The 26,288-nt window shown below is 42.3% G+C and overlaps 1 protein-coding gene across 4 annotated transcripts in view; it reads left to right on the forward strand.

Moving 5' to 3' along the window:
• Positions 1 to 26,288, forward strand: part of QDPR (quinoid dihydropteridine reductase) — a 337,362-nt gene that overhangs the window by 206,609 nt on the left and 104,465 nt on the right. The window contains exon 8 of one of the 4 annotated variants that reach the window (XM_049887024.1): positions 5,496 to 5,619. The exons of the other annotated variants lie outside the window; for them this stretch is intronic. Within the exon in view, the coding sequence (XP_049742981.1) occupies positions 5,496 to 5,549 (54 nt within the window). The 3' untranslated portion in view covers positions 5,550 to 5,619. Of the gene's footprint in view, positions 1 to 5,495; positions 5,620 to 26,288 lie in introns of those variants that run through there. 4 annotated transcript variants of the gene reach the window in all.

Below are 26,288 nucleotides of genomic sequence, written 5' to 3' on the forward strand. Positions count from 1 at the left end.
TTCTGAGTTTTCCTCAAACATATTGGTGTAAATTGATTTGTCTTCAATTTTTCTGAGGCTGTCTTCAACTGTTTTAATTCTTCTCCTGTATCTTTCTACTGAGTTGTCTATTTCTGAAATTTTATTATTAATCTTTTGGATTTCTAGTTGCTGTTTTTGTATTATTTCTAACAGTTTATTTATTTTGTTGTTTTGTTCTGGTATTGTTTTCCTGAATTCTTCTATTGCTTTGTCTGTGTTTTCCTTGGTTTTGTCTGTGTTTTTCTCGATCTCTTGAAGAGCCTTTTATATTAGTGTTTTGAATTCTTTGTCAGGTAGTTCCATTTCCATTTCTTCCTTAGAAAGGTTTTCTGGTTGTTTACATTGGTACTTGCTGGAGTCATCTTGTCCTTCTTTGTGTGATTTGATATTGTCTGTTGTCTCTGAGGAGTCAAGAAGTTATTATATTTATTTATTTATTGTTTGCTGCATTCTGAAATTTTTTTCTGTTTTGTTTTGATATAGCTGAATATGCTGGGTGTGTGTACTGCTCTGGTTGGTTATCTGGCTGCATTGTAACTCTCACTGCCTGTGTCTGGGTGGGCGGGGCAGTAACTGGGTGTGTGAGCACAGATCTCTGTTGGTCTTGCAGGGCTGATGAGGATGTAGATGGTGCTTCTAGTGAAGTGATGTAACTGTTTGGCTGGTTGTCTGGCCATGGGTGCTGGGGCATCCTCCTTAGTTACTGGGTTGGGTGTTGTGTGTATACTCTGCCAATTATCAAGTGGTTGGGCGCGAGGGTGCCTAGTCATCTGCCACTGGGTGAGTAGCGTGGAAACTCTCACCAATGGTCGTGGGTGGGCAGGGCTGTGTGTGGGTGTTTTGAGTGGGCACAAGCCTCTGGTTGTGGGGGTGGAGGTGATGAGGGTGTTGAGGCAATGGGGATGTTGCCTGTCCCTGTGTACTGAGTTGGAGCGTGTGCCCCTCTCCACTAAAATGTGTCATGAGGAAGGTCGTGCAGCTGGTCCTTGGGCCCCCAGGGCAGGTGGCTGTAGGGAGTAGGTGGCACTGCTAGTCCTCACGTCCCTGGTGTGAGTGGCTTTCTCAAGGTGGAAAGCACTCCTGTCTGGCTCTGGCTGTGAGTGCAGAATTGTTCCTGATTGGCTGCATCAGGTGATGGGAGTTTCTGCTTAGAATACTGCTTGCTTTGTCTCAATACAGCTGTGCTGTGCAAGTTCCGCTAACAGGGCGCTGGCAGGGGTGGCTGGAGGGAGTAGGAGGCACTGCAGGTCATGGGTCCCCGGCGTGAGTGGCTGAGTGAAGGGTGGGTGTCTCCAGACCATGGGCTTCTGACTAGGGGGTGGGGCAATGGTGGGTGTCACCAGACCACGATCGCATATGGGGAAGGGGGATAGCAAGGAGGGTGGAGATGCCCCACAGGCCTGTGGGCCTCCAGCATGGGGGACTTGAGTGGGCACAGTGGGTGGGGTATGTGCACCTAACATTTGCAAGACATGAAGTGCTCCTCCTGGCTCTGGACGTGAGTGCAGAGTTGCTCTTGCTTGGCTGCAGTAGGTGATGGGGTTTCAGTTGAGAATGTTGCTGGCTTTGTCTCAGTATGGCTGTGCTGTGTGGGTTCAGCTAGCAGGGCACCGGCAATCTGTAATTCTATGTCTGCTGTTTTTGTATTGTCTCTCGTTCCACTTAGTGCTCGGTCCAATTCTTCAGCCTTGTCTTTGATGCTTAGGGTCCCTCAGTTGTCATCTGTAACTGATTCACGTGTTTTTTTTTGGGTCCTTGTTGTAAGGGGGACATTATGATTACTCTGCCATATTGGACTGCCTCCTTGGCTGTAATCTTTATGGAATCAGATCACCAGGCTTTTCTCCCATGGAGCTGCTGGATGGGTTCTAGTCACCAACTTTTTGGTTAGCAGCCTAGCACTTAACCTTTTCATTTAGTATCACTCAAAAATGCTTTGCAAACATCATTTTTAATGGCTATATAATCTTACATCTTATAGTTACATCATAACTTCTATCATGGCACAATTTGTTTCTAGTTTTTTATAATAATAAGTAATTAATGACTCATATCTTTGCATATAAATTACTGTGTGCATGTTTGATTATTTCAGTCAGGTGGATTTCTGGAAGTGGAATCACTGGGCTGAAGGGTAAGAATCTTCTAGAGCAGTTGAAGCATGTTGAAAGCTTGCTTTGCAGAAGGGTTGTAACAATCTATGTGGATGTTTCTATCTTGAGACCCCTCATGGACAGGGGCTGGATTTGCTAGTTCTGGAGAGAACCACCTCTGGTAAGAGCTGGTTCAGAATTTCATGCTTTGTAAATCACACTGGTTTTAGGCTTCTCCCACTCTCTGTGTTTATTTGCCTTCTATTCTCCGGCAGTATTTTTAGGAACAGCTTTGGGAAGAGTCCAGACTGTCTCCATGGACTCAGAGAAGACAGCAAAGGGAGTTCTGACCATGTTTGGGGCAGAGCAGCCAAGCAGGGACAGTCTGCTGTCCAGTCTGCTGATGGCAGAAGACCAAGTAAGAACCTCAGGGGAAAGTTGACATATGGGGAGACAGCAGGCTGAGGTCAGAGGCCTTCTTTTTAGAGGCCCCTCTCCACTTGGAGTGAGCCCTTTGGTAGCACAAATGGTTAAATGCTTGACTACTAGCTGGAAGGTTGGTGGTTCAAACCCACCAAGTAGTGCCTTGGAAGACAGGCCTGGCTAGAAAATGCTATGGAACAGTTCTACTCTGCACAAATGGTGTCATCAAGAGTCGGAATCGACTTGATGGCAATTAAGAACAACAACTCCACTTGGAGATTTGACCTTGGAGCTAAACTTTGGAGGTTCTAGTTCTCATCTTATGGGAAGTGGGATTTTTTGTCAGTAGGCTGCACTAGGTCAGTAGTTTTCAAATTGTCCCTCCCTCTTTCCACAACTTTTGGATTCTATGATGGTTCTTAAGTTAAACAAATGATTTTAAGGTCATTTACACCTAATTTGAAGCATTTTAATAGTGGTAATAAATAATAGACAGGCACGCTTAAATATATATTGTTGTTGTTAGTTGCTATTGAGTCAGCTTCGACTCATGGTGACCCTATGTACCATAGAACAAAACGTTGCCTGGTCCTGTACCATTGTCATGGTTGTCGGCATGTTCAAGTCCATTGTAACTACTGTGTATTTTGAGTGACTTTCAAACTAGGGGACTCATCTTCCAGTACTATAGCACAATATTCTGTTGTGACCCATAGGGTTTTCCTTGACTACTTTTCAGAAGTAGATCACCAGGCCTTTCTTCCTAGTCTGTCTTAGTCTGGAAGCTCTGCTGAAACTTGTCCACCGTCGATGACCCTGCTGGTATTTGAAATACCAGTGGCAGAACTTCCAACATCTTAGAAGGTACTGAATGTCAAATGTCATATTTTAACACCGGGGAGACCACCAGTGTAGCAGCTCATTAACTGGTTTCAAGTAGACTTGGAATGAAATGTTTCTTGCCCCCCGCAACCCCTTAAACTAGAGGGTCCTGAGGTGGAAGGGCAGCCTGGTCTGAATCACAGCGGGATCAGCAGAAGCAATGTTATCCATTAAACCAAAATAAATTTTTTTCTTGGGTAACGTGAACCAGAGTCTTCATGTCACAGTGTAAACGAAAGAGAATGTGAAAGTAACCTGGGCGTTGCAGTTGATCCAAGACTGCAACTGAAATGCGTAGCTTTCACCCCCAACTCCGGCGTTGATCCCAACGGTTCCAGTGTTTTGACTGATCAACTATTTCATCAGTGTAAACATATAAAGGAGGCCCTGGGTGGTGCAAATGGCTAAGCACTCGGCTGCTAGCAGGAAAGCTAGAGGTTTGAGTTCACGCAGAGGTGCCTCAGAAGAAAGGCCCTGGTGATCTACTTCTGAAAAACAACCCATTGAAAACTCTACAGAGATCAGTTCTGTTCTGACACACAAGGGGTCATTCTGAGTTGAAGTTGACTTGACAGCAACCAATTAGTTTTGGTTTTATAAACATAAAATACACAGACAGCAATAGTTTCTGTTTGTCTTATATACAGGGGTTCATTTTTTCTGAAAGAAGGGCTCCCCTGAGGACCTTTTCTTTTTTTTTTTGGCTTTAACAAAGAGAAGTTTATTCTCTCACAGTCCAGTAGGCTATAAGTTCCAAATTCAGGGCGTCAGCTCCAGGGAAAGGCTTTCTCTCTCTGTCGGCTCTGGAGGAAGGTCTTTCTTATTAATCTTCCCCTGGACTAGGAGCTTCTCCACACAGGAACCCCAGGTCCAAAGGACACGCTCCGCTCCCAGTGCTTCTTTCTTGGTGGTATGAGGTCCCCCTGAGGACCCTTTCTAACACCAACATTTTTTATTACACTTTCTGGCTCTACAGGCTGCCATCATCAGCCTGCTTGACGGATGGTTGAAGAGAGGCGTTCATAGATAGAGCCATGCAGAGAGCTGACTTTAGAATTTGGTAGCTGACTGATCTTGGGCAAGATTCTCGATTTCTCTGGGCCTCCATTTTCTCATACCTAACGTGGGAGTAATAGTCCCCACGCTGCAGTGTTGTGAGGGTGGGAAACAAACAGGTGCTTTTCCTCTGCATAAAGGGCCGTGTCTGGGAATTAGCATCTGAGCTCCACATTTGCCAGATGGTGACTTCCCCCTCGCTCTCCCTTGCTGACCCCACACTTGCTGTTGCCTCAATTTAATGTGCCCTGGTCGGCTTTGGGGATAGAATAGGAAAGAAACGTGTGCATTGGGCGTGTGCCTAGTGGAACTTTAGATCTTTTAAAGACTACTACTTCATTATGATTATTTTTTTCTGTAATTGCAGTATTTCTTTGAAAAAAAATAAAAACCTTTTTTTTTTTTTTTTTTTTTTTCATTACTGATTACCATTGAGTCAGCTCAGATTCATGGCAGCCTCATGTGTGTCAGAGTAGCAGAACTGTGTTCCATAGGATACGGCTGGTTTTTTGGATGTAGATCTCCAGGTCTTTCTTCTGAGGTGCCTCTGGGTGGACTCAAACCTCCAACCTTTTGATTAGCAGCTGAGCACATTAACCATTGACACCACCCAGAGACTCCTTTTAAGGAATTTAATGAAATCCTGTAACATCAAATCTCTTGGAGCCATTCCCAGTGTTGCTTCCTGACTTGAGCCCTAACATGCTGTGTGACCTTTGGAACGCCTCTTTACCTCTCTGGGCCTCTGCTTTCTTTAAAATGAGGACATTGGGCCCGGTGACATTAACGGTCCTTGCAGGTCTGCAGTTTTTAAATTCTGCTATGATTTGGTAGTAGCAAAACCTTGAAATGTATGCTTCTTTTCCGCAGGAATAAAAAAGACCATGATTTTAAACTGGCCACTTGGGGTCGCTAGTGATCTAAGAGAGACTGGCTCGTGAAAGAATTAAAACATGAGGCTCTTTAGCTAACAGATTCTGGAGATTGTTTATGAAATTTTCTTTTTGTCTTTGCCTTTAGCTCCAGAATTCACCCGAAGACTTGATCACATCGTTAGTGTTGAGTGGACCATAAGCTTGTGCCAGAGACAGTGATGGGGGTGGATCACGCCGTCCCATGCCCGTCCCAAAGGAAGAAGAAAATAAAAAGAATAAAGGGGAAAAAAAAAAAAAAAATCCTGGGCGCAACTGGCTCTCCTTTTTGACTCTAACTCAAGTGGCTACATATTGTGGTCTTGTAATTCCTTGACTTGAAAAGTAGATTCTGCAAAGTTGAACTGCATGACGTGCAGCACGCCTTTGTCTTGGAGAATCTGGGGTTCTGAAAGGCAGAAAGCACTGAAAAATTCCTCCAGAAGAGCGTCTGTCTTGGTAGCTGTCCTAGTGGGCGTTCTTGATGGCTGAGATGGGTGCGGTAGGGAGCAGCAGGCTTGAGGGGTCCCTGTAGCAGTCAGGGAGGCGTCATGTAACAAGTAATAAAATAGGAAGAAAAATCTGAACAGCTCGGTATCTCCCCACACCTGGGCTCAGGTCCTGCTGCATGATCGATCGGCCCCTCTGTGGAATGGTGGCTGAACCGTATCCTCTGGGCGCAAGGAAAAGCGGCTCTCCTGCCCCACTATTGCATAAACATCCTTTTCCTACTGGATCCCAATCCTGTCTCAGGGGACTCAGCACAGCGCAGGGAAAGTATCTTAATGGAGACGGATTTCAAACTCCTGCTGTCCCTCTTCAGATCATAAATCACTGTTAATTCTGTTTATACTCTTCCCCCAACTCCTCCGCCCCCTTCCTCTCTTAATAGTTTTTAGACACAGTAATTGACAACAAAATCGAGCCCGCAAAGGGTGTTAGTGCGCCTGCTCTGCCGGCTGAGCAGAGCCAAGCGTTTCCTCATCCTGCACTTCGCGGCAACCAGAGTGAAATATTTATGGACCGCAGGTGCCCTTCCTGGCCTCCCCTAATACTCTTGTTGTTTTGCTGTTAGGGCGCAGGGCATGAGCTTCAGTGTTCTATTTAACTGGAAAGGGAAGGGGTTTGCTTTTTCTCCCACTTCCTCCAAATCCAGGAGTCTGCACAAACCAGCAGTAGGCTTGGGGGCTTGGGGAAGGAGCTCTTCAAACCAGACCCCAGGAACTCTGTGGCTTCTTCCTGTTGTTATTGTTGTTGGTAGCCAAGGAGTCAACAACTATGTACAACAGAAGGAAATGCTGCCCCCTCCTGCACCATCTCCAGGACGGATGGTATGCCTGAGTCCATTGCTGCAGCCACTGAGTATATGGAGTGCCTTCTGGCCCAGGGGGCTCATCTTCTAGCACTAATTGGGCAACATTCTGCTCTGATCCATAGGGTTTTCATTGGCTATTTTTCAGAAGTAGATCGCCAGGCCTTTCTTCCCAGTCTGTCTTAGTCTGGGAGCTCCACTGAAACCTGTCCACCATGGGTGACCCTGCTGGTATTGGAAATACCAGTGGCATAACTTCTGGCATCGCAGCAACACACAAGTTACCACAGTATGACAAATTGACAGACTAGTGTTTGTTCTTTCTGCTAGCTGTCCTCTTGTTTTGCAGTACACAACCTCCACGGGTATTTGCTGAAAACAATTCCAGTGTGAGGAATAAGCCCAAACTTGAAGTTGGCAGGACTAGGCTTAAATCCTAGGGCAGCCACTTGGTAGCCGTACAACCATAAGCAAGTTGACTTAATTTCTTAGAGCCTCAACATCCTCTCTGTAAGATGGGGATAATGATAGTATTTTCCTCATGGGTGGTTGGGAAGATTAAACAAAAGAGTGTATCAAAGTGCCTGGTAAGACTTGACTAAATGGCAGTTCCTTTCTTCCCCCAGGCCTTCACCATTCAAGATGGTAGCTACTGGGCATGTGTGGCTCTTGAGTACTTGAAATGTGGCCGGTCAGAACCGAATAGTGCTGTCAGGGTAACATACACTCTGGATTTAGAAAAATTAGTATAGATAAAAAGAATGTAAAACATTGCATTAATAATTTTTGTGTTGATTACATGTTGAAGTGATGATGCTTTTCATATATTAGGCTAAATAAAATATATTTTAAAGTTGATTTCACCTGTTTCTTTTTATTTAAAAAAATATGGCTACTAGAAAATTTCAAATTACCTAAGTGGCTTAGGGAGCCCTGGTGGTGCAGTGATTAAGCATTCGGCTCCTCACCAAAAGGTCAGCAGTTTGAATCCACCTGCACTCCTTGGAAACCCTATGGGGCAGATCTGCTCTGTCCTGTAGAGTCACTATAGGTCAGAATTGACTTGATGGCAATGGATTTATGTCGCTTGTATTTGTGGCTTGCATTATATTTCTGCTACTCTAGATCGTCCTTTGCCCATCCTTCTATTCAAATTCTTTTCGTCCATTAAGGCTTAGCTCAAGCTTTTCTGTCTTCATGAGACCTTTTATTTGACCTTTTCCTTCTCTAAAACCTCCTGAAGATTTTGTAGTTGGAGAAATTCACATAATGTATGTTTGTTGGCTAACTTTGAACAGACAAAGCACGTAAAGTGTTTAGCCTGGCACCTAGTAAACACATAAAGCCAGTTGCCAGTGAGTCTATGCTGATTCATGGTGACCCGATATGTGTCAGAGTAGAACTGTGTTCCATAGCGCTTTAAATGGCTGATATTTCAGAAGTAGATTACCAGCCCCCCCCCTTTTTTTTTTGAGGTGTCTTTGGGTGAACTTGAACCTCCAACCTTTTGATTAGTAGTTGAGATGTTAACCATTTGTACCACCCAGGAACTCCCAGTAAGCACATACCCGTCCTAGTGCCATCGAGTCGATTCTGACTCATAGGACAGAGTAGAATTTCCCCATAGAGTTTCCAAGGAGTGCCTGGTGGATTTGAACTGCCCACCCTTTGGTTAGCAGCTGTAGCACTTAACCATTATGCCACTAGGGTTTCCAGCAAGCACACAGATGTCAGTAATTTGGGTTATTGTCATTCATATTTTTTGTTATTACCATTGGAGTCTGGCTCCAATAGTTATATGCTGTCTTGGATCCTTCTTGAATTCTTCCTTGTGTCTTTAGTCCTCTTGAATATAATCTCTTAGAAGACAAAGACCACGTCTTCTTTTCCACCTAGGCCTGTCTTTTTTTTTTTTTTTTTTTGATTAATTTGTATTGTGTCTTAAGTGGACGTTTACAAATCAGGTTAAAATTTACATACACCTTGCTATACACTCCTAATTGTTCTCCCTCTAATAAGATAGCACAGTTCTTCTCTCCACTCTCTTTCCTAGTGTCCATTCGGGTAGCTTCTGGCCCCCTCTGCCCTCTCATCTTCCCTCCGGACAGGAGATGCCAACATAGTCTCATGTGTCTACTCGATCCAAGAAGCTTGTTCTTCACCAGTATTATTTTCCATCCCATATTCTAGTCCAATCCCTGTCTGAAGTGTTGGCTTTGGAAATGGTTCCTGTCTTGGGCTAACAGAAAGTCTGGGGACCATGGCCTCTGGGGTCCTTCTAGTCCCAGTCTGACCATTAAGTCTGGTCTTTTTACAAGAATCTGGGGTCTGGATCCCACTGCTCTTCTGCTCCCTCAGAGGTTACAATGCATATAGTAAGTGCACTCTGTTCTAAACAGTTTACATATGTTAACTGATTCAACCCTCACAACCACCTTATGAGATGAGTGCTATCATTCTATCATTTTATAGGTGAAGAAACTGAAGCACAGATTAAGTAACTTGTCCAGGCAGTCATCAGTTGTGGCCGGGCACCATCTAGATCTTCTGGTCTCAGGCTGATGTAGTCTCTAGTTTATGTGGTCCTTTCTGTCTCTTGGGCTCATAATTACCTTGTGTCTTTGGTGTTCTTCATTCTTCCTTGCTCCAGGTGGGTTGAGACCAATTGATGCATCTTAGATGCCTAGGCCTGTCTTTAACCCCTGTTGTTGTTGTCGTTAAGGGCCATTGAGTTGGTTCCAACTCATAGCAACCCTATGTACAACAGAACCAAACACTGCCTGGTCCGGTGCCTCCTCACAATCGTTATTATGCTTGAGCCTATTGTTGCAGCCACTGTGTCAAACCATCTTGTTGAAGGTCTTCCTGTTTTTTGCTGACCCTCTACTTTTCCAAGCATAGTGTCCTTCTCCAGGGACTGATCCCTCCTGATAACATGTCCAAAGTATGTGAGATGTGTTCTCACTATCCTTACTTCTAAGGAGCATTCTGGATTGTACTTCTTCCAAGACAGATTTGATCATTGTTTTGGCAGTCCATGGTATATTCAATATTCTTTGCCAAGACCACAATTCAAAGGCATCAATTCTTTGGTCTTCCTTATTCATTGTCCAGCTTTCGCATACGTATGAGGCAATTGAAAACACCATGGCTTGGGTCAGGCGTACCTTAGTCTTCAAAGTGACATCTTTGCTTTTCAACACTTTAAAGAGGTCTTTTGCAGCAGATTTGCCCAATGCAATATGTCTTTTGATGTCTTGACTGCTGCTTCCATGTGTGTTGATTGTGGATCCAAGTAAAAGGAAATCCTTGACAACTTCAATCTTTTCTCCATTTATCATGATGTTGCTTATTGGTCCATTTGTGAGGATTTTTGTTTTCCTTATGTTGAGGCGTGATCCATACTGAAGGCTGTGGTCTTTGATCTTCATCAGTAAGTGCTTCAAATCCTCTTCATTTTCAGCAAGGAAGGTTGTGTCATCTGCATAATGCAGGTTGTTAATAAGTCCTCCTTTAACCCATAGGACAGCATTAAGCACAATGAATTCTCTTCCATGTTCATTCATGGACAAAGGCAGAGCCTGTTAACTGGTTTGCTTGACATCTTGGAGTCATTCACCATTCCTTCCTTTATTCCACAAAGTGCTTGTTCTCCCTAGAATTTTTTCTTCACCTTCCCTTCTTTATTCCCCTTTGGCACACTGGAAAATAATATCAGTCAATGCATATAGTAAGTGCACTCTGTTCTAAACAGTTTACATATGTTAACTGATTCAACCCTCACAACCACCTTATGAGATGAGTGCTATCATTCTATCATTTTATAGGTGAAGAAACTGAAGCACAGATTAAGTAACTTGTCCAAGCTCGTAAGTGGTGGGGATGGGTTTCAAACCCATGTAGTTTGGTCCTAGAACCCTTAGTGCTTAGAATCACCTGGCACAATGCCACCTTCACCAGAAGCTCTTCTGAGCACTTCTCTCCAGTCTTCAATGTAGTTGCTCCTTTGCCACCTCCTTCTACCCCCAGCCTTCTGTGGCTCTCTCTGTCAAAGCCCTTATCACCCATGATTAGAATGTCTGGTTTACTTGACAGTTCTCCTCCCTGACCTAGAACCTCCCCTATAACCCTCCTTTCCCCCATTGCCTGCTATCTAGCAGGCCCTCAGTGAATGACTCAGTGAAAGAAGGGAGGAACATGGCTTTTAGGCTGCAGGTGATGGATTCTCCAAGGAATCCAAAGAGGTGGGACTGACAGAAAGCTTTCCTCTTCCATTTCATCATCTTGTTATGTATATGTATTTTCATATCACTTGTAGCAGTCTGTAACCATTTTTTTCTTTTCTTGAATAATAAAAGACATCATTCCTCCCTGGGAGAATGTCAGTCCTATGAAGGCAGGGACCTTACATGTCTTGTTCACTGCACAGAATGCATATTCAGTAAATTTTTGCTGGATGAATAAAATAATGAATGAATGAATTTATTGAGTGTCTACTGTGTGCAAAAAAACAAAAACAAAAAAACAAAAAGCAAACCAGTTGGTGGTATGTAGGTAGATTGCCAGGCCTTTCTTCCATGACTGTTGGGTAGGTTCAAACTGCCAACCTTTAGGTTAGTAGTTGAGAGCAAACTGTTTTTACCACTATGTGCCATGCCCTGTGAAAATGCCATGGTTCCTGTCTTCACAAGGCTTATAGGCTTATGGTGTGCTGGTGGTGGTAGTGGTGGTGGAATAGACCAGGCAAGAGGCGATAACAGTGTAGAGGTAGAGAACAGACAGGATGTTTGGAGAACCAAAGGAGAAGGACTTAATTCGTGGATTGAGAGAGGTCGAGAAAGGATTTATGAAGAAAGTGACATACGAGATCCAATCCTCAGCCTTTGTTGGTGGGAATGTAAAACGGTGCAGCCATTCTGGAAAACGGTTTGGCAGTTCCTCAAAAAGTTGAATATAGAACTACCCTGTAACCCAGCAATCCCAAACCTAGGTATATACCCAGAAGCAAAAGAAGGAACACAAACAGAAACCTGTACACCAGTGTTCATTGCAGCACTTTTCACAATAGCCAAAAGGTGGAAACAACCAAAATGTCAATCAACAGACGAATGGATAAACAAAATGTGCTATCCACACTCAATGGAATACTACTCAGATAGAGAAATTGAGCCATGATGCATGCCACCACATGGGTGAACCTTGAAAACATCATGCTGAGGGAAATAAGTCAGTCAGTCACAAAAGGGCGAATACCGTATAATCTCACTTATATGAAATAAACAAACACATAGAAACCAGTTTGTTAGTGGTTACCAGGGGCGGGAGAGAAGAAATGGGGGTTTTTTGCTTAGGGTGCATTGAGCTTATGTTAACGGGGTAGAATAATTTAGAAAAAGATATTGGAGGTGGTTGTATAACAGGAAGAATGAAATCAATGTCACTGAATTATACATGTAGAAATTGTTGAATTGGCGAATATTTTGTTGTGAAGATTTTCACCACAGTTAAAAAAAAGAAAAAGAGGAAGACACCCAAAATATAAAATGGAAGGTAGCCAAGCTGAAGGAGAAGGAAAGAGAGGAGTTGCGGGAGGAGGCTGGAGAGGTTTCCAGGGAGAAAGGAGATGTGGGAAGGCATGGTGATTGGATATTTTTCATCTCACCTTTCTTCCGTTCCTTTCCCCCTACTGCTGGGGACAAAGAGTGGAAGAAAGGCACTGTCATGGATTGAATTGTGTCCCCCCCAAAATGTGTATATCCACTTGGTTAGGCCATGATTCTCAGCATTCTGTAGTGGTCCTCCATTTTGTGATTGTAATTTTATGTTAAGAGGATGAGGGTGGGATTGTAACACCCTTACCAGGTCACATCCCTGATCCAATGTAAAGGGAGTTTCCTCGCTATATGGCCTGGACCACCTTTTATCTCTCAAGAGATAAAAGGAAAAAGAAGCAAGCAGGGAGTTGGGGACCTCATAGCACCAAGAAAGCAGCACCAGGAGCAGAGCGAGTCCTTTGGACCTGAGGCTCCTGCGCTGAGATGCTCCCAGATCAAGGGAAGACTGATAACATCACAGGGAACTTCCTCCAGAGCCAACAAAGACAGAACGCCGTCCTCTGGAGCTCACACCCTGAATTTGGACTTGTGGCCTACTCAACTGTGAGAGAATAAACTTCTCTTTGTTAAAGCCATCCACTTGTGGTATTTCTCTTATAGAAGTACTTGATGACTAAGGCACTATAAAAAATGAGTTAGGACAGTCTTGTTGTCCAAGCCGTTCCGATTTTGGACCTTCTCTTCACAGACTCCTTTCTCTTCCCCCAGCCAGCTTGGTCACCTCGTGGTTCCCGAAGCCTCTTCTTTATTCCTGTTTCTTCCTGGCTCAAATCTAACTCATCAGCAGTAGAATCATTTTCATCAGACAGAGTTTGCATCAGTTCTCTGGCTCAGGAACGTGTGGCACTTCTGGTTGTCTGTGTGAACATAATCCCTTACATTTATCGCATAATCTATGCTTTTCTCTGCATTTTTACCTGAGTATCATTTGACCCTCATAGTGAGTGGCTGAGTTCTCTCAGTTCTCAGCCTAGACCAAAAACTTCTCAAATTATCAGCCTCTTACCCACATCCCACCATGATGCTCATAAGTTTATTACACTTCTTTGGTCTTCCCTATATAGATGCTTACGTCTATGAAGGACTTTCTGACATATAGATAGATATAGATAGAGAAGTATGTTGTTGATAGTTGCTGTTGAGTTGATTCCAACTCATGGTGACCCCATGTGTGCAGAGTAGAACTGTGCACCATAAGGTTTTCAAGGCTGTGATCTTTCGAAGCAAATCCCCAGGCTTGTCCTCTGAGGCACCTCTGGGTGGGTTTGAGCTGCCAACTTTTCGGCTAGTAGTCAAGTGCTTAACTGTTTGTGCCACCCAGGGACTACAGATAAATAGGTGTATATATATATATATATATAAATATATAGTATTTAAGAACCCCTGAGGCCAATAGTACGAATGATGAGTACTTAGAGGACAATAGGATGTAATACTTACACTCGATCTGTAGGTCGGCTCTGGGAGGTGTTAGAATTTATATTTGGCATGTTTCTGAGACTGCCTATTCTGTCTTTGAACAGCTTGAATCATTTAGAAAAGTATTCTATAAAGCGAATTTCAATGTGCCTGCCTGTGGAATCCTGGTACTACACTTAGGCCCAGGGAGGACAGAATGGCAAAATGGCTAAGTGCCTCTGAACCTTGGCCCTGTCACTTATACGGCCAGCTTTGGAATGCTGGGCATGTCACCCAGCTGTCTGTGTCTCGGTTCCTTCTCTTGAAAATGAGGACTATTGATAATGCCTGTCTCACTGGGTTGTTGTGATAACTCAGTAAATGATAACCAGGAAACCCAAACCTATTGCTGTTGAGTCGATTCTGACTTGTAGCAGTGGGTCACTATGAGGCAGAATGGGCTCAGTAAATGATAGCAATTATTATTATTGTTATTATTACTATTACTCCTTTTGGGTATAGTGAGCAAAAAGAGAGTGGGCTCACTGGGGTCTTAAAAGCTTGCAAATGGTCATCCAAGGTACAACAATTGGTCTCTATTCTCCTGGAGCAACAGAGGAGGGAGAATCAGGAATAGGAGGAGGAAAGGGAATGTGTAGCAAATTGCCTCCAAGAACAACTGCCTCCTTTGCCGTGAGACCAGAAGAACTGGATGGTGCCCCACTGCCATTACTGAATGTTTTGATGAAAGATTCCATAGCAGAATCCTGGTAAAAAGGGAGAAAACGTGGAATAGAATTTCAAATTTTCATGCAATCCAGACTCTCTGAAGCCATTGAGGTTGAATTAACCACCAAAACTATTGCCCTAAGATAATGTTTAAACTTTCAACTTTAAACCTTAAATTAAACCAAAAATATCCCTTGAAGTCTTCTTTAAACCAAACAATGTTGTTGTTGTTAGGTGCCGTCAAGTCGGTTCCATCTCATAGTGACCCTATGCACAACAGAACGAAATACTGCCTGGTCCCGCGCCATCCTTACAATCGTTGTTATGCTTGAGCTCATTGTTGCAGCCACTGTGTCAATCCACCTTGTTGAGGGTCTTCCTCTTTCCCCCTGACGCTGTACTCTGCCAAGCATGATGTTCTTCTCCAGGGACTGATCCCTCCTGACAACATGTCCAAAGTATGTAAGACACAGTCTTGCCATTCTTGCCTCCAAGGAGCATTCTGGCCGCACTTCTTCCAAGACAGATTTGTTCGTTCTTTTGGCAGTCCATGGTATATTCAATATTCTTTGCCAACACCACAATTCAAAGGCGTCAACTCTTCTTCGGTCTTCCTTATTCATTGTCCAGCTTTCACATGCATATGATGTGATTGAAAATACCATGGCTTGGGTCAGGCGCACCTTAGTCTTCAAGGTGACATCTTTGCTCTTCAACACTTTGAAGAGGTCCTTTGCAGCAGATTTGCCCAATGCAATGCGTCTTTTGATTTCTTGACTGCTGCTTCTATGGCTGTTGATTGTGGATCCAGGTAAAATGAAATCCTTGACAACTTCAATCTTTTCTCCATTTATCATGATGTTGCTTATTGGTCCAGTTGTGAGGATTTTTGTTTTCTTTATATTGAGGTGTAATCCATACTGAAGGCTGTTGTCTTTGATCTTTATTAGTAAATGCTTCAATAAAAAAAAATTTAGCTTAATTAGTAAAGAATATCTGCTTTGAGCATTATGCTCTTTTAAAGAAGAGCTATATGGAATTAAATTGACAACAGCAACTTGAAAGGTTAGATAGGACGCTTAGGGGGCAGTGAGTTTATGTTAATGGTGGAGAAACAATTCAGAAAAGGAGGCTGAGAATGATCCAACAACTTGAAGAATATAATCAATGTCACTGAATTGTATGTGTGGAAATTGTTGAATTGGAGTATGCTCTGCTGTGTGTACTTTCAACAACAACATAAATAAATAAATAAATTATTAAAAAAAAAGAAAGAAAGAAGGAAAGAGAGGGGCTTAGAATGTTCCTGTGTTGTATGACTTGAATTCACGCTTTATAAAATGCTGCTTTAACTCTCTTCCTGACAAAAGGGGAACATAGAACTTTAAGTTGAACGTACACTCATCTGAGTAATTTCTCTGAAGAGATGTATGAGCACCACTCTGATGGTAACACCTTTTAACATATGTAGTACATATTCTTAGGAGGCTCTGATCTTTTCCTCACGTTATTAAAATGGCATCACTCTTGTGTGGGGAGATATAACAAACAGGTGTGGTACCTCGCTTTTTGCAGGGAGGAGCGTTGCCAGGTTGGATGGCATTGAGCCCTGGCATAACTAGATGTGGTCCAGGCTTCTCTCCGGGTGATGGCCCTGGCTGGGAACTTACCTTCACCTTTAAGTCATCATTGATGTCCAACAGTGAGCTCTTAACCATGATGCAGAGCTACCTCCCAAATTAATTTCATAAATCAAAGATTAAACCAGCTGCTGTCCAGCTGATTCCCACTCCCGGTGACCCCATGTGCTGCAGAGTAGAACTGTGCTCCATTGCATTTTCATGGGTGTGTGCTTTCAGCAGCAGATTGCCAGGACTTTCTTCTGAGGTGCCTCTGGGTGGGTTTGAACCGCTGACTCTCTGGTTAGCAGACGAACACTTAACTGACTCCTAACCAGCTGCCGTTGAGACAGTTCTGACTCCTGGGGACCTCATGTGTGTCAGGGCAGAACTGTGCTAATAGGGTTTTCAATGGTTAATTTTTGGGAAGTAGATCTCCAGGCCTTTCTTCTGAGGCACCTCTAGGTGGACTTGAAATTCCAACCTTTTGGTTAGTAGCTGAGGGGTAGTATAGATGTTATCACTGTTATGTTTTGGATAAGGAAGTCAAATCTTGGTAAACTTGTGAACTCGATTATGGTCAATGTTCCAGGGCCAGCCAAACCCGTGCAAATTTCTCTTCTTTCCCTGAATTAATTATTTGCTTGCCATGAGACAGAGGCAGGTCACGGGGCTTTATGCCTGCAATGCCAGGGAACAGCCAGTCATTAACCCCTCTCTGGTGGGGCGGTGGTCTTGCCATGTCAAGTGATCTTGAGCCCTAGCATTATTCCTTGAGGTGGATTGGTGAGGGAGACATGAGCGGGATCTTGCTTGGAGCCTACAGCCCAGCCCTCGGTCCTACAAGGGGAGGGAAATAGAGCTCTGCCAGTATCCAAGGGTTATTTTTTGGACAACACAGTGGTGAGGCAGAAGAAGCTGGGCCATTGCCACTAAGAGAATGGGGATATATAAGCAAGGCAGTGACTGGTCCTCCAAGTGCCACAATTGAAGACCTCTTGGAAAGAAAACTGGCAAGCTGATGTGTGGCAGTCAGAAATAGGTCAATACAGCTCGCGCACAGCTGCCATCTGTCTGTCACTGGAGGCTTGCTGCGTTAACTATGGTGCTGAGCAGGTTTTAGCAGAGCTTCTAGACTAAGAACCGGAAGAAATCCCTGGTGATCTATTTCTGAAAATTAGCCAATGAAAACCCTCTGGATTTCAATGGTCCACCTGCAACCGATCATGAGGATGGTACAGGACTGGATGGCATTTAATTCTGCTGTACAGGAGGTCATCATAAGTTTGGGGCCAACTCAGTGGAAGCTAACATCAGTAACAACCTGGATGGAGCTCAGGTTTGGAGGAACTCAGGTGCCTAAGTCACAGGGTCACACAGCTACTCAGCCTCCCCAACTTATGAATTGGGTGTAGTGTGATAATTTTACAGAGATCTAAACCTATCACTACTGTGCCCTAGCCATTTTGGAATGCAAAGACAAATATGCCCATAGGGAGGAAATGAACGAGAAAGACAATAAAATTTCCCTCCCTTTCTGAGCTGAGATCTCAAAGCACCCAAATTGAAACAAATAAGTAAGTTACATTTCCTTTAAACACATTTACACTTGATGCATCCAAAATATATGCAATGTAATATGCTAAGAAGGAACCCTGGTGGTGTAACAGTTAAGCATGAGGCTGCTAACTGAGAGGTCTGTGGTTCGAATCCACCTGCAGCTCCTCAAAAGAAAAGGCCTGGTGATCTGCTTCTGCAAAGATTACAGCTATGAAAACCCTAGGGGAAAATTCTACTCTATTTTTATCACATAGGGTCGCCATGAGTCGGAATCATCTCAAAGGCACACAACAGCCCAAGCAGGTTAAGCTGGGCAAACAAACCCAGATTCCATTTGTTAAGAAATTATATTTTGATTCCTGTTTCATTCAGCTGGTGGGCAAAACAAATGCATAATTAAGGACTTTACCTTGGACAGTTTTTTTTTTTTCTTTTAACAAAAATAGGACATTTCCATTTGTATATAGTAATATCAGGACATCCTGCTACATTGAATCCACCAGCAGGTTTTAAAAATAAGCATAACAAACCCTACAAAAAAATAAGTAAATCCACTTTTAGGGTTTCAGATGCATGCCGTTTAATTGTTGGTCTATTTCCTCGATAAGATGAGACTGGTCCTGTGGCACTGGAGGGACGGTATCCTGCTGTTTTTTTCCCATCCTCATTTACAATGATTATGTTATCAGGCTAGCCAGGCAAAAGGGTGGAGCAACTATAATTTCAAAGCAGGATTAGGTTGAAATAACGAGGTCACCAAGTTGTGGTTACCAAGGCAACGTCACATCTAAGAATATGGGATGCTTCCAGGAGATGAGGCAAAGCCTGGAGCCTTTTCTCCCCCTTTGCACAAAAACCATCTACTTCCTAGATAAAAATTGCTTATTAATTGCTTTTAAACCCATTTTATTCTTTATTTTGAGAAACGGGTTTTTAAAATATAACATTGACTTGAAGCTTTTCTTACCAGTAATAAATACCAGCATGATTGATTAGGCTATTGTTTTCTTCTTTCTTAGTGGGTTCATCTTTACTTTCTTCCAGTTTCTTTCCTCTCTTTCTTTCTGTCTTCCTTCCTTTCTCTCTCTCTTTCTTTCTATTTTAATATTGCAAGAAAAAGAAATGGAACAAAAAGAGAACATCGAAAATCAGGCGTTCTGGTCAGATTCTGAGATTTCAAAAATCTGATAAGTGATGAAAGCTATAACATAGACTCACAAAGACTAAGTTTTTCCCTCCCTGAAAAATACCAAGTTGAAGAAAGAATAACCTTGATCTTCACTGTCTTTTCTTAACATTTCAATCCACTTTTAAAATTATGGACTGTGGGGGTGAGGCAGGGAAGAGGGAGAAGGTCCAGTCCTCAGTTTCTGATCAATATCAGCTCTCTGTTCCAATGATTCTGAACAATTAACCAATTCATTTTGACAGTTTGAGTTTTTCAGACAAGTTTCATCATTAAAAAAAAAAAAAAGGCTTATTTTAATATGAACTTATGTTTGGAAAGCGTGTGTTTTACTGAGGTGTTTTTTTTAAAGGTCTTTCTACCTGGTATGGAATCTCTGGACATGGCACAGTGCGATTGGCACCATCAGATCCCTTGGCTTAACAACATGACTGTGCTTTAGGACGTGTTCCCTGCTCACCTTCTGTCCTGGCTCGCATGAAGAGCGTGAAGTATGCTTGCAGACGGAATTGTGTCAGTAGGCAGAATTTCCACAACCTTTCAGTGGTGTCACTAGGGTTAATGTCACCCAGTGCAGAAACTCATGGTGTCACACACCTCCTTCACCCCCCGCAGGGCTGATTACCAGAATACTGTAGCTAAAACACCAGGAAATTTGAAAAAAAAAAAAAAAACAGCAATGAAAACAACGGGGCTCCTTGTAGCACCTGCAGATGAAACCACCTGATTTAAGGCATCATTTTTGTTTTCGTAATTGGGTAATAATGACAGCTCTGACCAGTGCACATTGTTGTTGTTAGGTGCTGTTGAGTTGGTTCCAACTCATACAGACCCTGTGTACAACAGAATGAAACATTGCCCGGTCCTGTGCCATCCTCACAACCCTTGTTAGGCTTGAGCCCATTGTTGCAGCCACTGTGTCAAACCATCTCATTGAGGGTCTTCCTCTTTTTTGTTGACCCTTTGCTTTTCCAAGCATGATGTCCTTCTCCAGGACTGGTCCTTCCTGATAACATGTACAAAGTGTGTCTCACCATCCTTGCTTCTAAGGAGCATTCTGGTTGTAATTCTTCCAAGACAGATTTGTTCATTCTTTTGTCAGTCCACAGTATATTCAATATTCTTCGCCAACACCACAATTCAACGGCATCAATCCAGCTTCACGTGCATATGAAAACACCACTTAGTCTTCAAGGTGACATCTCTGCTTTTCAACACTTTCAAGAGGTCTTTTGCAGCAGATTTGCCCAATGCAATGGGCATTTGTCTTTTGACTTCTTGAATGCTGCTTCCATGATGTTGATTGTGGATCCAAGCAAAACAAAATCCTTGACAACTTCAGTCTTTTCTCCGGTTATTTTGATGTTGCTTATTGGTCCAGTTGTGAGTATTTTTGTTTTCTTTACGTTGAGTTGTAATCCATACTGAAGGCTGTAGTCTTTGATCTTCATCAGTAAGTGCTTCAAATCCTCTTCACCTTTAGCAAGCAAGGTTGGTCATCTGTGTAACGCAGGTTGTTAATGAGACTTCCTCCAATCTTAATGGCCTATTCTTCATATAGTCCAGCTTCTCGGATTATTTGCTCAACATACAGACTGAATAGGTATGTTGAAAGGATACAACCCTGACACACACCTGTCCTGACTTTAAACCCTGCAATATTCCCTTGTTCTGTTCAAATGGCTGCCTCTTGATCTATATACAGGTTTCTCATAAGCACAATTAAGTGTTCTGGAATTCCTATTCTTCTCAATGCTATTCATAATTTGTTATGATCCACACAGTTGAATGCCTTTGTATAGTCAATAAAACACAGGTAAACATCTTTCTGGTATTCTCTGCTTTCAGCCAGAATCCATCTGACATCAGCAATGATATCCCTGGTTCCACGTCCTCTTCTGAATCCAGCTTGAATTTCTGGCAGTTTGCCGTCAATATACTGCTGCAGCCACTTTTGAATGATCTTCACCAAAATTTTATTTGCGTGTGATAATAATGATTTTGTTCAATAATTTCTGCATTAGGTTGGATCACCTTTCTTGGGAATAGGCATAAGTATAGATCTCTTTCTGTCATTGGCCGGGTAGCTGTCTTCCAATTTTCTTGGCATAGAAGAGTAAGCATTTCCAGTGCTTCATCCATTTGTTGAAACATCTCAGTTGGTTTTCTGTCAATTCCTGGAACCTTGTTTTTTGCCAATGGCTTCAATGCAGCTTGGATTTCTTCCTTCAGTAGCATTGGTCCCTGATCATATGCTACCTCCAGAAATGGTTGAATATTGACAAATTCTTTTTGGTATAGTGACTCTGTGTATTCCTTCCATCTTCTTTTAATGCTTCCTGGGTTGTTTAATATTTTCCCTGTAGAACTCTTCAATACTGCAACTCAAGGCTTGAATTTTTTTCTTTAATTCTTTCAGCTTGTTGTTGTTAGGTGCCGTCTAGTTGGTTCCAACTCAAGGCAACCCTATGTACAAGAGAAAGAAACACTGCCTGGTCTTGCACCATCCTCACAATTGTTTGTGTGCTTGAGCCCATTTTTGCAGCCACTGTGTCAATCCATCTTGTTGAGGGTCTTCCTCTTTTGTGCTGACCCTTGACTTTACCAAGCATGATGTTCCTTCTCCAGGGACTGATCCTTCCTGAGAATATGTCCAAAGCATGTAAGACGTAGTCTCACCATTCTTGTTTCCAAGGAGCATTCTGACTGTACTTCTTCCAAGCCAGATTTGTTCGTTGTTTTGGCAGTCCATGGTATAGTCAATATTCTTCATTGACACCACAATTCAAAGGTGTTAATTCTTCTTTGGTCTTCCTTATTTATCACCCAGATTTCACATGCATATGAGGCACTTGAAAACACCATGGCTTAGGTCAGAAGAACCGTAGTCTTAAAGGTGACATCTTTGCTTTTGAACACTTTGAAGAAGTGTTTTGTGGAAGATTTGCCTAATGCAATGTGTCTTTGGATTTCTTGACTGCACATTAGAAGGTTCAAAAAGTAAATTAGTATAGAATTTTAGTCTTGTAGGTATACTGATACATGTAAGCTGGGCTTGGATCCTTGGTGGCACAGTGGTTAAGTGTTTGGCTGCTAACCAAAAGGTTGGCAGTTCGAATCCACAAACCACTCCTTGGAAACCCTGTGGGTCACTATGAGTTGGAATCAACTCGACAGCAATGGGTTTGGTTTTGGAAGCTGGGCTTGCAAAAAATGTTTTTGTTGTTATAGCTAACTACAGGGATTTTAAAAAAATTGTTTTTATTTTACTTTAGATAAGGTTTACAGAACAAATCAGTTTCTCATTAAACAGTATACGTATTGTTTTATGACATTAGTTAACAACCCCAACATGTCAACACTCTCCCTTCTCAACCTTGGGTTCCCTATTACCAGCTTTCCTGTCCCCTCCTGCCTTGTAGTCCTTGCCCCAGGGCTGCTGTGCCCCTGGAGTTTTGTTTTATGGGCCTGTCCAGTTTTTGGCTGAAAGATGAACCTCAGGAGTGACTTTGTCACTGAGCTGAAAGAGTGTCGGGGGGCCATACTCTCAGGGTTTCTCCAGTCTCTGTCTACAGGGATATTTTTATAAAAAATAATAAATTTCTGTGAAACGCAGCACAAATATTTTATAAACAGTCATTTTGGTGTTACCACGTCTGACGGTATCACCCGGTTCGGTCCGCACCCCACGCATCCCATGCACCACCCACTGCCTTCTCAAAATCCATGAAAAATGATTCTCATTTCCTTTATACTGTCTTCATTTTTCAGTGCCTGGCATGATGGAAATCATTCAGGCCCCAGACCCTGCCAGATCCTGGTTTGAGGCACTGCTGTGTGATTGTGGACAAATGAAGTCATGTTTCAAAAATAATAAGATGTCTATGAAATTCCAGGAACCACCTGTGAGTTTGTTACACTATGGTGACTTGCGTGTTGCTGTGATGCTGGAAGCTATTTCAAATACCAGCAGGGTCACCCAAGGTGGACAGGTTTCAGTGGAGCTTCCAGACAAACACCAACTAAGGAGAAAGGTCTGGCCATCTATTTCTGAAAATTAGCCAGTGAAAACGCCATGCATCACAACAGAATTTTTTCTGATGCAGTGCTAGAAGATGAGTCCCTGAAGTTGGAAGGCACACAATCGCTGTAACAATGGACTGAAACATACCCATGATCATCAAGATCACGATGGACTGGACCTTTCATTCTGCCATATGTGGGGTCGCTGTGAGTTGGAGCTAACTTGATGGCAACTAATAACAACATGTAGAGTTTATCTCCATCCTTTCTATCTTGCTTCCTCCCTGTTTTTCCTTCATTACCCTCAGAAGAATTTTTTTCTAAAATGCAGATCTGATTTTATCATTTCCCTGCTTAAAACCCTGCTGTGGCTTCTCCTTGCCATTAGAGTGAAGTTTAGAATTCTCAGTCTTGCTCAGGCCTCCTGGGATCTTTCCAGCTTCATCTCTCTCCATCCTTTCTTTTGAACTCAATGCTTCATCCGGTCTAAATGTCTTTTAATTTCTCCAGGGAGAGTTCCCTCTTACCCTTGTGTTGGCACATCTGTCTGTTTTTTCTTAGAATACCTGTCCTCTCACCTGGTTAATGCCTTTGTGAAGTGCTTGACTACTAGATGAAAAGTTGGCAGTTTGAACCCACCTAGAGTGGCCTCAGAAGACAGGTCTGGGGTTGTGCCTCTGAAAGATCACAGCCTTGAAAACCCCTAGGGGGCAGTTCTACTCAACAACCCTGTGGAGCAGTTCTACTCGACAACCCTATGGAGCAGTTCTATTCAACAACCCTATGGAGCAGTTCTACTTGACTCAATAGCAACTCACAACAACAACTACTTACATGTCTCAGCTTAAACATCCCTCATGGGGTTTTCTTGGATATATAGACAGTTGCTATCCATTTGATTTCCCATGTGCATCAGAGCAGAACTGTGCTCCATAGGGTTTGCCATGGCTGATTCTTCAGAATTAGATTGCCAGGCCTTTCTCCCAAGGTGCCTCTGGGTTGACTCAAACCTCCAACCTTTCAGTTGGCAGCTGAGTGCGTTACCTGTTTTGCACCACCCCTCTCGGGTACTCACAGGATGCTGGCCAACATTTCTCCAGTTATCTTTGTTTGGTGGCTGGTCTTTCCTGCTAGACTGAGAGTTCCAGGAAGTCAGAACCCAACTTGCTGGGTTCCTATGGCCTGGCCCAGGGTCCTGCATGGGTGCAGGCCACTAATTAGTATGAATTGAGTAATTCAGTGAATGAATGACTGAGTAAATGACTGTTTGGCATGTGGTTAAAACTCTTAATAAGATTTAGTGAGATGTTGAAATGTTGCAGACTCGTTCAGAGATAAATTTGTAGCTCATTTTTTGTTTGAACTGATTGCTGTTAGCCAAAAATTGACAGGAATTTCAAATAATTTTCATGAAATTTAAACCCAAATATTCCCCCTCCTGTTTTATTACCTATTTTTAGATAAAAAATAACACATGCTCATGAGTTGCTGGGTGGTGCAAACAGTTAACATGCTCAGCTGCTAACCAAAAGGTTGGAGGTTGTAGTCCACCCAAAGGTGCCTTGAAAGAAAGGCCTGGTGATCTACTTCCAAAAAACCAGCCATTGGAAACCCTGTGGAGCACAAACCCTGTGGAGCACAGTTTTACTCTGACACACATGAGATGGCCATGAGTCAGAATAGACTTGCCAGCAACTAGTTTTCATGGCAAATGAAAAGACAAAAAATTTTAATGAGAAGTAAGTTTTCCTTCCACCTCATAGCTGTGCTTCTCATCACCTTCCCAAGAAGCAACAATTATTATGAGCTTCTTGTGTGACCTGTTAGAAATATTCTAAGCATATAAAATATACATGGTGTACAATGTTCTGTACTTTATTCACTTGAAATATATCCTAGAATTTATGCTATATTGGCCCATGTAGATATACTTCATGCCTTTTCATTGGCTGCCAGGTAATCGGTTTTCTGCTCACTTGATAATTTATTCAACCAGCCCTCTAATGTTGGAGGTTTACATGGTTTCCTGTCTTTTGATAGATATCACATGCACTAACAAATGCCACAATAAACCTCCTCCTATACATGAATCTTTTTTTTTTTTTAATACATGAATCTTTGTGAGAGTTTACTGCAGGATGCATTTCTCAAAGTGGCGTTCCTGTGCCCTTTAAAGTATTATCTGATTGGACTCTTACCAGACCATAAATATATTAGACCAAGCGATTAATTGCAGAAAGAGAATATTTAAAGTATTGATAAAGAATAAATAGCTGATGAAATCGCTATTTAGTGGATTATTACAGGCTAACACTTTTTTTTTTTTTTCTGTTTTAGTCTCAAGGCTTCCTATTTCTTTTTCTAGTTTGGGCCAACAGAGTCCAAAGACAAGGGCTTCTAGGCAAATTCTGAAATTATTCTCCTAATTATTATTATTTGCTTTTGTTCACCATATGATTAATTCTGAGAATGGCTAGAATTTAATGAAGCCTATTAAAGTAGAGGATCAAATGAGGTTAAAAAAAAGTGCCAGTTCTCAAAAAATAATTTTGTATTTTTTAAAAACTGAGTGCAAGCAAAATCCTGCTTGAATTTCCAAAAGATTTAGATAATCATTGTGATTTTCTATTCTAGTCAGAAGCCTGTGTGGTAAGATCTTTTTTAAAAAAAACAAGGCTTTGACAGAATTGGAAAATTCACATAACCACGATTCTTTACAAAATGCACAGCCTTATTTTGAAGGCTCAAGATATTTGGTAGGTCAGGGGATGAAAGGACTATGACCTGAAAAAGACATATTACAACCTTCTTAGAGACAGGAAAAAAATGTCCAGCTAAAAATGGCTAGTCTTAAGCACCAGGGGTGCAAGGAATTTAATTCCATAGTTATTTACTAAGCATTTATGGTATGTATAATTTTAAAAACAAATGGACTCAAACATACCAATGATCCCAAACATGGCCCAGGATCAGGCTATGTTTCCTTCTGCTATATATAAGGGTATCATGAGGCAGAACCAACTCAATGGCAACTAACCACAACAACATAATTTTAGATAATATAAGAGAGGTGCCTGTTAACTAGAAAGAATTGAAACGTGCAATCCAATAAGACAACCGTTTCTAATACCCCGACACTGCTTCGTTCTTTGGAGATTCTCACTGAAAAGAAAAGTGAGGATATAAATTGCCATAAACCATTTTTACAAAGAGCCTTAAAAATATCTCTAACCTCCCATCCAGTAATTCCATTTCCAGAAATTTATCCTAAAGGAGACAATCTTGGGCATAACAAAAAACAAAATAAAAAAGGTGTGTGCACATATGCATGTTGTGATGTTTAGTCCTGAGTAAGCATAAGGATATTCTATTTATGTGAATTCTTTACTGCTACCAACCCTGTTACTAACAAATATTTATTGAACTTCTAGTACATTGTTGTTAGATGCCGTTGAGTTGG

The sequence above is a fragment of the Elephas maximus genome, chromosome 5 (assembly GCF_024166365.1).
Source record: "Elephas maximus indicus isolate mEleMax1 chromosome 5, mEleMax1 primary haplotype, whole genome shotgun sequence".
NCBI lineage: Eukaryota > Metazoa > Chordata > Mammalia > Proboscidea > Elephantidae > Elephas > Elephas maximus.